The following is an 11,107-nucleotide window of genomic DNA, read 5'->3' as shown; positions in this document are numbered from 1 at the left end:
TAGGACCGCGTATGTCTAACTTTTACATTTTATAAAAAAGTCCTCTGCCGCGTCTCTCTTAGATTTGGGTCAGTTGAATATTTTGTCCTTGTCCATCCTATTGTATAAATGAGACAAAATGGCAATAAAATCACAAATGATGTATGCTATGCAAAATTTGAAAGTTAATTTATTTGTAATTATTTAAAATGAAAGCACATTAGGCGCCGTCAAAATTATTTTTTACTTAGTGGAGATGTCAAGAGTTTGTTTTTTGTACTTTAGCGGCCATTTGCTTCCACTTAGCCACTCGTCTTATTTTAAATGTTATAATGATTTTACATACATCAGTCTAGCGGAAAGGACTTCTGGATTAATAAAAAAAATTAGAACGTCTGTGTCAATCTATTGGATGCAAACGTAGTTTTGTTATCTAGTTGGTCATGGATTGTTTGAAATGCATTTCTGATTTTTGTTCATTTTGTCTTAACCATATTGGTACTAAAACAACATTGTACCTGTTGCAGACGACATCAAAAAAGCTTTAATTCAACAGAGAAACAAAACATTTATTTCACAGGGACAAAAAACTAATAATAATAACTACTACTAACTACTAATAAGTAACTGTATGAAGTGTAACATTCCCGCCCGAGATGCTTTTAGCCATTATCGTCAAATGATGCCGGTCAGCAGTGTCCTTACATTGGAGAATCAACAACGAATAATTAAACAAGAAGAAACAAGAAAAAGTCTAAATTGTTCTGGCGCTAAAAAAACCTTAATAGAACATTAAATAGCAGTAAATACATTCAATTGGGAAAATTTTATACATAAAAAACAAAACTAACTAACTTAATTTAACGTAACTTCTACTTAGTTCAAAACCAAGAATATACTTGCATTTTAGAAAATAGAATATGGCTCAATTAATGAGTTTTGCAATACAGCGAGGAAATGCAGCCAACATTAAAGATTTCACACAACGATACAATATTCTTTATCTAACCTAATAATAATAACGAAAAATTGATAATATTAAAACGAATTTAAAAAGTTCTCTCGCTGTATTGCGATACTTATTCGTTGTCGATACTAACTGTATATAACATAATAAATAATTAAATTGCTTTTAATCATAATTATACTTTTGCATCCATAGTATTACTTTTAAGGCAAATAAAGAATTTATTTATTTGTGCGAAAAAATATCTTCAAGTCCGTTTAAATATAAAAATCGTTGTGGTTTAAGTACTCGTGTCGAGTCATATCTACGCGCGTAAAACACCAAATTGCTTTCGCTAAACTGCTGCCGAACAAAGGATGTCTGCGATTGTATGATTTTGTATGGTATAAGATATAAGAGATAGTTCTTAAATAATTTTATGACCTTCTGCAAATATTAATACATACAATTAATTGTCGACATATGAAATATGTTTGGCTATATCTGGATAATTTGAATTCTTTAAAATAAATGCTGGATAATCTCCTGATTTCCAGACGCGCTCGCGTCAGCTTATGTAGCTAGTGTGTCTACCTAAACAATAATATAATTTACACAATATTATAAAAGTTTACACAAAAGATGTTTTTAAGCAGTTTTAGGGCTTAAGTTATTTAAGTTAAGTTTGTTATTTTTGAATGTATGTATTTAAATATACAGCCCACACACGGGTATTTAAATACTTAATACACTTTTACACAATCACACGGCACAGCCGAATTAGTATTTAATCATTTTTTTCACGAGTTATGGATTGGATATGGATGGATTTTGAAATTTGATATTTGAATTGGCTCCAAAACTGCTGGACTTTCTTCTTTCACCATTACAAGCCTTACGTAATAACGATAAAAATGTAAACACAAAAATATCCTAAATCGCGTACGCTGAAACTATTAACAACAGAGCATACTTGTACCTACAACAGTTTTATAAAATCAATATCTAAAAAATGTTCATGATATGTGTAACAAAAAAAATATTTTTGCATTTAGAAGTCTATTTATCTAGAAAAGCTGTATGAACATCGTGCTATGACCAAATGCGGGTGAAACAGCAGAGCACCGCTTTATATTATGAAAACCTCTTATCGCTTATGCCATGTACCCCAAGTAGTAAGTAGAGGTGATAGCAAAACGCGTAACTGCGGAAGGCTTGGTGCTTGTCCCCGTAGGTGTTCCCTTACAATGGCACATTGCCACTCAACTGTACCATTTGAATATGTACTGTCGAGTGGTTATTGTAAAATGATCATTGTTGTGTAAATTGTACATTCGGCAAGAAAATGAAATAGCTTTCAGGTATGTCACTGAAGATAACTACTCAATAGTCTGTGTGAGGTAAATTGTTGATGTATGAGTACGAATAATATGCTTATTTTTAAAATAATCCATACAATTATTAATATTTCCAACAAACAAAGTACCAGCTGACTACGTTTTAGGTTATTTTTTATTATTACATTTAATTTCAATAAAAAGTGTTTTATTGCTTGCCATTGCAAAAGAAGAATGGCAGTTTTACACATTAGGCTCCTACTCTAGCGCCGATCATAGCCTGGTTATGCATCTCCTCAATCACCTAAAGATCTGAAATTCTTGAAAATGATCCGTAGTTTTGTCAACAGATGGCACCACATGCTGTTTGCATTCGTAAAATTAATTTATTGTTATTCGATATTTTATTATTTATGTTGCTATTCAGAGCGGAGAAGAATCCATCAAAAAAGAGATAACTAAAATTGGTCCGGGCTAACACGACTTTGTTTTATATATTTATGATTTTATGTTAACCTACATAGTAATAGTATTTAGTTAAAAATTATTTATTAATACAATCCCTGGTACTAGAATTGGTACGTTTTTTACATGAAGGTTCCTAAGTCTTTGGTAACTAGAACCGATCGATTGTAACTTATACTTACCTACTATAGAAAATATATTATAGTATAAGATGTGATAGACATTTATAAATAAATAACTTGTTTTTGCACGAGGAATTAAATTCTCTCAAGAGAATTACACCTTTAGGCTCAAATACTCTTAGTAAACATTTTAAATTTTCTAATTTAGTACAGAATGAAATGCGTATCACAAAGCTCATACAACTTTGATGTCCCGGAATGTCCCATGGCCATTTGGGTGCATTGCGGTAATTTCACGGGCCATTACAATGGACCGACCCGCCCGGAGCCGCGTAACTAACCGTGATGCAAGGGTTAGATTGTGTCCACTAGAAGAGCTGCTCGTAACGATAAGCTGAAGCGATAGCGATATTTATAGTGCTCCCTATATAATACTAGCTATTTAATCTAACTATAACTTCTAACTAAATCAATTAGGTACACTGTTCTTAGTAAGTCATTTGTTTTTTTTCTAAATTGTGTATTACTGTTGTATGAATGTGTAAAGTGGATATATGAGACGGTTTCCGATAACAAGGCCCAGAACCGAAACTAAAACGTTGAATGCTGTCTCCGACACTATCGACATCTTCATATGTTCATAGAGAGTTTAGAATAGTAATATTGTGTATGATATGTATTTAATATTTATATTTATATTATATATAATAAAAATATCTGAATATGAATCAAATATGTCTGTTTTACTGATGTTTACCCTAGGTTAGTGTACTAAATGACACGTACATGTAAGTCACGTAAATCACGCAAACATTGTAAATAATTTAAATAAAAGTACAGTATGTGAGTACTTCTTTACTTAAAATGTTGTACTAATCGAGTTTGTATGAATGGATGAAACAACGCTTGCGAGTCATAAAGCGACTATATTAGCATAAGTAGATAATTCTATTTAGTGGCTCCACATTAATCCTCTCCGATGATTTGACTCTCATTTTTGGTATTCTTATGATGCAGTCGAGCGGTAGAATGCCAATTGATGCTGGATACGTTATACAGGAGTTTTAAATGATATTTTCAAGTACTTTTTTCACTTATCAATAGACTTTCTAAGTATATTTATTATGTATTACATAATTAATACCATTTTGGATGTATTATAAACTATTCATTAACGTTCATCATAATTTATTCAGCAGTTTAGTGTGATTGTAACAATATTTATATCTATTCAGTCACGAGTTTTTTTTTACTAGGGGATCAAACGAGCCTAAAGGAAGCCCGAGTCATCGCAGCTCATGGACACCGATTTTAGTGGATGCGTTGTCGGCCTTTATATAATATTCATAATTTGGTAACCAGTTGCATTTTCAGAATTATATATAAAGGCGTTTAATAATGAAAAATTTAAAAAGGAGTGTGATTTTCAATCACAAAGTTTATTTTCTCTCTTTTCTGTCGGTAGCTCATGTGTTAGCGTCGTAGTCAGCAAGGAAAGATCTGGAGCGGAAAATCTGTCTCCACCTAGCATTCAGCGCAAATTTGCAGGAGGTTTACCTAATGTCAAGCGATACCATGAGAATTTAGATGCCACCCATGTACACTCTTAGTAGGCTCGAAAGTGCGTTGCCGGCCATTTAAGTACTGGTACTCTATTTTCTTAAAGGACCCCAAGACAAATTGATTCGGAAATACTTCATACATACTTGCGGGTTCACAGTTGGAGGTTATTAGTTAATAGCTTGAGGTGGACAGGACACAAATCATAAGCCCTAACTCCGATACGATACATCGTAAAGTGCTTCGAACATATTGCGTATTGTTTTCCCTACAATATACCCTAAAGTCCTTCAAATACCATTACAGGATTCTGAATCCTCTAACGCAGGTAATAAAAGCGAGTTTCGCATGGAATTATTCCCATGTATTTATAGCCAGCAATAATTCTCAACTATGTTGCAATACAGTAGCATCTCCATTTTACTTTCAAATCGTCTTATGGCGTATTGTTAGATTTGAGCTTCGACGAATTTTAGCCGAAATAGGCCTTTGTTAGGTGTATTTTTGTTATGAAAAAGCGATTTTGATAATAATTAGATATTTTAAGATAATCTTTGGATAGAAGAAAAATTTAATTGCATTATTTTAAGCTGTATACTGTCATTACAACGTCAATATATAATATAATCCAGGGCTTAAACGGGAAGACATAGGCAGTGTTTGCCACGCATCACCAGTATGTGGCAACCCACCGAACACAACATACAAATTTATAAGCACGACCAGTAACAAGTAGCACCCGTTTAGGAGCAGGATGCATGGTCACCAATCGTCCACTTCGCACATGCATGGGACAAGCCGACGCATGGTCGCCACTACAAGCGTGACATTTTAGTAATATTGAACTGTGCTGCTAGCTACAGAAAAAAAAATAAAACGAATTTGATTTTATTTAAAGTCAAAGACAAAAATCCTTTTTTCATATCGGTAACATAATGTACACTTTTCGTGACAGACGTTCATCGTCTTGATAACATTGTTTTCATAAATAATAGAATTTTGTTTTTATTTAACACATTGCAATCGCATTATTTACGAACATGTCTTATAAGGTATAACCCGTTAGACCTGTATACGAAACATAACCTATATAGATATCAAAATTTCGTGGTAGTCTGTGCCTATAGAGAAATCTGTGACAGACCCTCCCAGGTTCACATATCTTAAAGTATACAGCCACCTTGGGGGTCTGAATCGATACAGGGTGGCATTGTTTGATATAAAACCTACGGGGTGTGGTCTATGATTTATGACTAGGTAGTCCTCGACAACAATGCTTGAATAATGTTCGTGATGTGAAAGGAAACTAATTTTGTGTTGTTTGTCATTTTCATCATATTTCCAATTACGGCGAAACGCGAGGAAAGCTTCATTTCTTACGCTTATTGAAAAGTATTTAACGCTGAAAATGAAACCTGTATCGACAAATGTGATAATTTAAGTGTATTATTATTAATTGTCTTACATGTTATTGTATTAACATTTGCACAGCCATAGTGGATATGGCCATATGATAAATTTTTTGTTAAAGATAAATATTGTGAGTATTTTTAATATACAACAAATATGGGTAAAAAAAACAACTACAATTCTTTTTCCAAGCATTAAGAGAATTATATTAAAACTTCGTTACAAATATAAAATGTGACTGTTGCAGGATTTATCGCTAGCAAGCTGTCCTTTACAACCCTAGTAAGTAAAAAAAAAACTGAGTTGTAAAAAAGTAAAAAAAGGATGTTTTCTTAAAAGTAAAGAACCTACACTAAACCCCCCCCCCCCTCCAACATACTAGGATTTCCTGTGTCGTGTCATATTAACGGTACTTTACATAATAATGTCTACATAACACTTGCTAATATAATTAAATTACTGATTTTATATTTATAAGAAAAGAGCGTACTTACCAATTTTTTAATAGGCCGCGCACTCAAGAGCCCTCAGGCAATGTGAGTCTATGGGCGGTTTCACATAACATTAGGTGATGAGCCCCAGGTAACCCGTTTGCTGCGTTAAATTAATTATATGTAAACAATTAAACAATTGCCGGTCTGTGTAGCACTTAAACCTGCTGCGCGAAAAATATAATGCCAGCTTGAAACCATATGTAAACTCCCACATCCGAAACTAAGCCAAAGAAAACACTCAATTAGCATTTTTCGCCCTCCGCCTCACACAAATCAGCTTACGGGCTTTTAGATTAATTCGCCTTTTGTTTATCTTAGAATATTCAATTTGTAAACTTTGACAATTCTATTTGTTAAGAATTTTTGTTAACCCACCAGGGTCGCCAGCAAAATGATTGGAAATTTAAATAATATTCTCTATATCGTAGGTCCGTGCATTTAACATCCGCTCGAACGGTGAAGGAATACATGGTGAGGAAACCGGCTTGCCTGAGTCCAAAAAGGTGTGTGCCAGGCTCAGGAGGCTGATCACCTACTTCCCTAGAACTACAAAAGTTGAGCCACTGAGTAACGTTATTAATCTACGCATATTATAAAAGAAAACCCTTAGGTAATATTTGTATTTGCCTTTGTAGCCAAAACAGATAAAATTGTTTAATAAAAATATACGAAACAGACGATATAGGGCAATTAAGTACAATTAGTAGATATAAAAATTAAAACTAAAACTAAACATTAATCAAACTATGTACAACGTAACGAAAAAAAATTGTTACACAGTTAAATATCTATTTTATTTATTTATACACAGGGTAGGCAGATACTAAAAATCTCCCAGGATCTTCTAAATTAATTTTCCATTAGTTTTTATAAGGATGGGTTTTTTTTTCTGTTCGCGTTTGTAAAGTATGCCTATAAATGTTTGTTGCATTAAATCTTGTCTTATTATTCTTATGAATGAACGTAAGCTTTTGTTAATAAATAAATAAATCCATTTATCCTGAACTATCTTGCTTCATCCGATTTCATGACATTCATCGGTTATGGGTAGGTACTAGGTAGGTACTTTATCCTGTCTCTGGTAGATTATAAAATATCTATAGGTGATTATTGCTGTTGCCATGGTTACGTGGTTACCCGCTTTAAAAAAGCAGATAAATGTATTGGGTTAGATAATTGCTCCTATAGTTCTGTGTTCGAGTCGACGAAATGTATTCCGTACCTACCTAATGAATATGACAGAAATTACAACATTTGCCAATATTTTGATAGTTAATGTTACTTATTTAAAATAGGTTTCGTTTAGTTTCTAATTTAAAACAAACTACATTAGACGTTCATTACGTATTAAGGTAAGCAATGCCACAAGAGCGTCACACATCACCATTTACAATACTTTACCAGGTGTACAATTTATAGTCTTTATTTTGTTAATGACAGCTGCTATGACCACCCTTAAATTCACTAGGTTTTAATTATACAACAATGTTATCTGTAGCAATTTAATAACTGAAAATATATCATTTAAAAAGGACTTATTCATATAATTGATACATTAATACCAATCAGTTTTTTATCATTATAGTATTTACATTAAGTATAAATATTTAATATACCTACTATAGGTATATTAAATATTTATACTTAGGGGTAAATAAATAAAGCCTAAATGGCAGGAATATCGTTCGTAAGGCATATTCTAAACATGGTTCAGCCACGCAAAACAGGGGTAATTTAAATAAAGGTTTTATAATTATTTATAAAATAAGTATTAAACAAAATACTCCAAAAGACAAATCGCAAATGTCACGGAAAAGCTTCAACGGATTACGAGAAGACCTGTTATTTTCAAATCCTTTGCTTTCTGCTCCGACAATAACGCTCAAGTTAATAAAAATCCATTATAACAAAATACATGTAATCCGTGCGCGAGTAACGCGAGCCCCCGGGGTGCCCCATACCCCGGACAGGGGGTGGGGGCCACCTGTGCCTGGGTGTGGTTTGCCGTTCAATAACTTAATACTCTGGAAAGGCTTTCACGGTGAAATCTCGCTCGATGTACAGCGACGGAATCTATTTGATACTAGAGTTTTACTTCAAAAGGTTTATACTTTAACTAAGGTTCGGACGATTAATTTGTAATTTCGTCCAAATTAATCTATGGTTATAAAATGAATACAGTAGACGAACGGTTAAAGTATTTTTATCATGACCAATATAAAATTCTTAGTGTTACTAGAATAGGTTCATAAATTGTAACCTGCCTACTTACCTATTTGAAATCACAAAATAACTAACTTTTATTACAGTTTTTGAGATACCTACCTAAATGTACGTGAAGATACTGATACATGTATAATTTAAATGTTAGACTTGAACGCTGGCTAAGTGCCTTATAAACTTTAATGTTACCACTTAATTTAAATCAAAAGCTTTTGCTTCACTTGTAATGTTTATTTTGAGAAACAGCTATGTCAATCTCTCGCTCATTTTCCGTTAGGGCAACCACCGATGTTAATCATTAACCGGCGAGTTTATTAATATCGATCAGTACATCGCGCAAATAAAAGCGCGTAATCCACCCGGATGAGTACATGGCGGCTATTAATTGCAGGTTTGCAGGTAATCTATCGAAGCGAGGCGTCGGGGATCACGGCGCGCCGGGCGGGAGGTGTGCGTGACGGATCATGGCGGCGCGGGGGGCCTCGCCCCGCCGCCCTCGTTAAACGCGCCCGCCGGATACGTAGTGCGCCGCGGTTGAAAGCTATACGGCCCCCGGGCGGTCGCGCAGACGATTGGCCCGCCACGGTAACCGATAGCCAATCGCGAGCGAGCCCGGAACGCCCCCCGAACGGTCGCCCGACGACGGTGGCTCACACGGCGCGCGACTCGGCGCTCACTCGCACCGATGCGCGGCTCCTGGGACGAGTCCACGACGGCGGCGCTCCACGCGCGCATCCTGGAGGCGCATCGCGGGCCCGCGGCGCCCGAGCGTGCCGCCGCCGAGCCCGCTTGCACTGAGCCGCCGCTCTCTATCTCTTCGCTCGAGCTGGCAGCTCCAACTCCTCTGCTGCCGCTGCCTACGCTCTCCTTCAGTGCCGCTCAAGTGGCGACCGTTTGTGAGACTCTGGAAGAGAGTGGAGATGTGGAACGACTTGCGCGTTTCCTGTGGTCGTTACCCGTCGCTCATCCTAATGTCGCCGAGTTGGAACGCTGCGAAGCCGTCCTCCGAGCACGCGCGGTTGTCGCATTTCACGCGGGACGTCACAGAGAACTCTACTCGATCCTGGAGCGGCATAGATTTCAGCGTTCAAGCCACGCAAAGCTGCAAGCTCTCTGGCTGGAAGCGCATTACCAAGAAGCGGAACGATTGCGCGGTCGCCCTCTCGGTCCAGTCGACAAGTACAGAGTCAGGAAGAAGTTTCCGTTGCCCAGAACGATTTGGGATGGCGAGCAAAAAACGCACTGCTTTAAAGAGAGGACGAGGTCTCTGTTGAGAGAGTGGTACCTACAAGATCCCTATCCGAATCCAACGAAGAAAAGGGAATTAGCCGCGGCGACGGGGTTAACGCCGACACAAGTCGGCAACTGGTTCAAGAACCGGCGGCAAAGAGATCGCGCGGCCGCCGCAAAGAATAGATCAGCAGTTTTGGGCAGAGGTTTTGCGTCTTCCTCGACTTACGACGAAGATTCAGCCGACTCGGAGATCAACGTGGACGAAGAGTGACCAGCGGTCAGACTGATAGTGTAAATACAGTGATAATGTTGCCGCTTCTCTCGTGAAGTGACGATGCAATAGATGATTCTTGTGATGTGAGTTGTATAGTTACTATAGGTTTTAATTGTTGAAGTGTTGTGCTTGAGGCCCCCGCGTCAGGTACGTACTGTATTATAATGATAAAACGTGATTATAGAATCGGAATTGCTGACTTTGTCACAACGACTACAAATTTACATTCTTGCCTATTTATCTTTAGGCCCTTCTTTTTCAGACGCATTTATTTGTGTTTTACCGAGTTTTCCTAATAAATGAAGAATTTATTTATCATATCAAATTTTAGTTGTAAACTTAGCTGTAGATATATTTTATCATTCGCAATGACGTTAGGGTGAGCAATTTATATTGTAGAAAAGTGAATTTTTAAGTAATTATTTATTTGTAGAGAATTTCTTAGAAATTTTTCGTACATAGAAATGCTGTGATATGGTGTAAAATAATATGAAACTTTTAAATAAATTGATCTTAATTTTATATACTTTGTAGGCCTATTACTTCTTAAGTGGCAAGTTTAAAGCCTAGATTTAGGCTTCAAAAAAGAAACACTTTTAAAACGTCTTTATTGTTTGGTTATAAAAGTATAAGTACTTGAATGGTACTAAATTATGATTGTTAAATAAAAAAAGTGATAATATATGTCGTCAAACATATATTTTTTTAAAGCAAAACACATATTTATCGATTTCAAATAAAAAACTAACATACCTACTTATAACATTGCCAAGTATTTGTTTTGACTTAAAAATGACTTATTCACTTTTTCCCATTGCGTATTAAATTAAATAGGTACCTAATTGTTGACTTATAAATCAATACAAGTGAAATTTTCGTATATAAGTATATTGAAGTAGATAATGATACATATATGTGTCTAGTTTACGGACGACAACACTTATAAGTCGATTGTCATAGGTTCAACTCCCGGTAAAACAATGGTTTGGCTAGTAAAATCTTATGCTTTTTTATTTATATAAAATACAGTTTTATCCCCATTAGGAGGTCTAGAGGACTAAGAC

At 35.7% G+C, this 11,107-nt stretch overlaps 1 protein-coding gene across 1 annotated transcript; it reads left to right on the top strand.

Annotated features, from left to right (window-relative positions):
• Positions 1 to 9,212: 9,212 nt before the first annotated feature.
• Positions 9,213 to 10,515, top strand: LOC110999737 (homeobox protein SIX6-like). The gene has a single exon (XM_022268949.2). It carries the CDS (start codon positions 9,222 to 9,224, stop codon positions 10,038 to 10,040), a length of 819 nt encoding a protein of 272 aa, XP_022124641.1. The 5' UTR covers positions 9,213 to 9,221; the 3' UTR covers positions 10,041 to 10,515.
• The last annotated feature ends 592 nt before the right edge of the window (positions 10,516 to 11,107 follow it).

This window comes from Pieris rapae, chromosome 9 (genome assembly GCF_905147795.1).
Source record: "Pieris rapae chromosome 9, ilPieRapa1.1, whole genome shotgun sequence".
Taxonomy (NCBI): Eukaryota; Metazoa; Arthropoda; class Insecta; order Lepidoptera; family Pieridae; genus Pieris; species Pieris rapae.
Note: the sequence above shows the minus strand (reverse complement) of the source record. Positions and strands in the feature narration are given on the sequence as shown.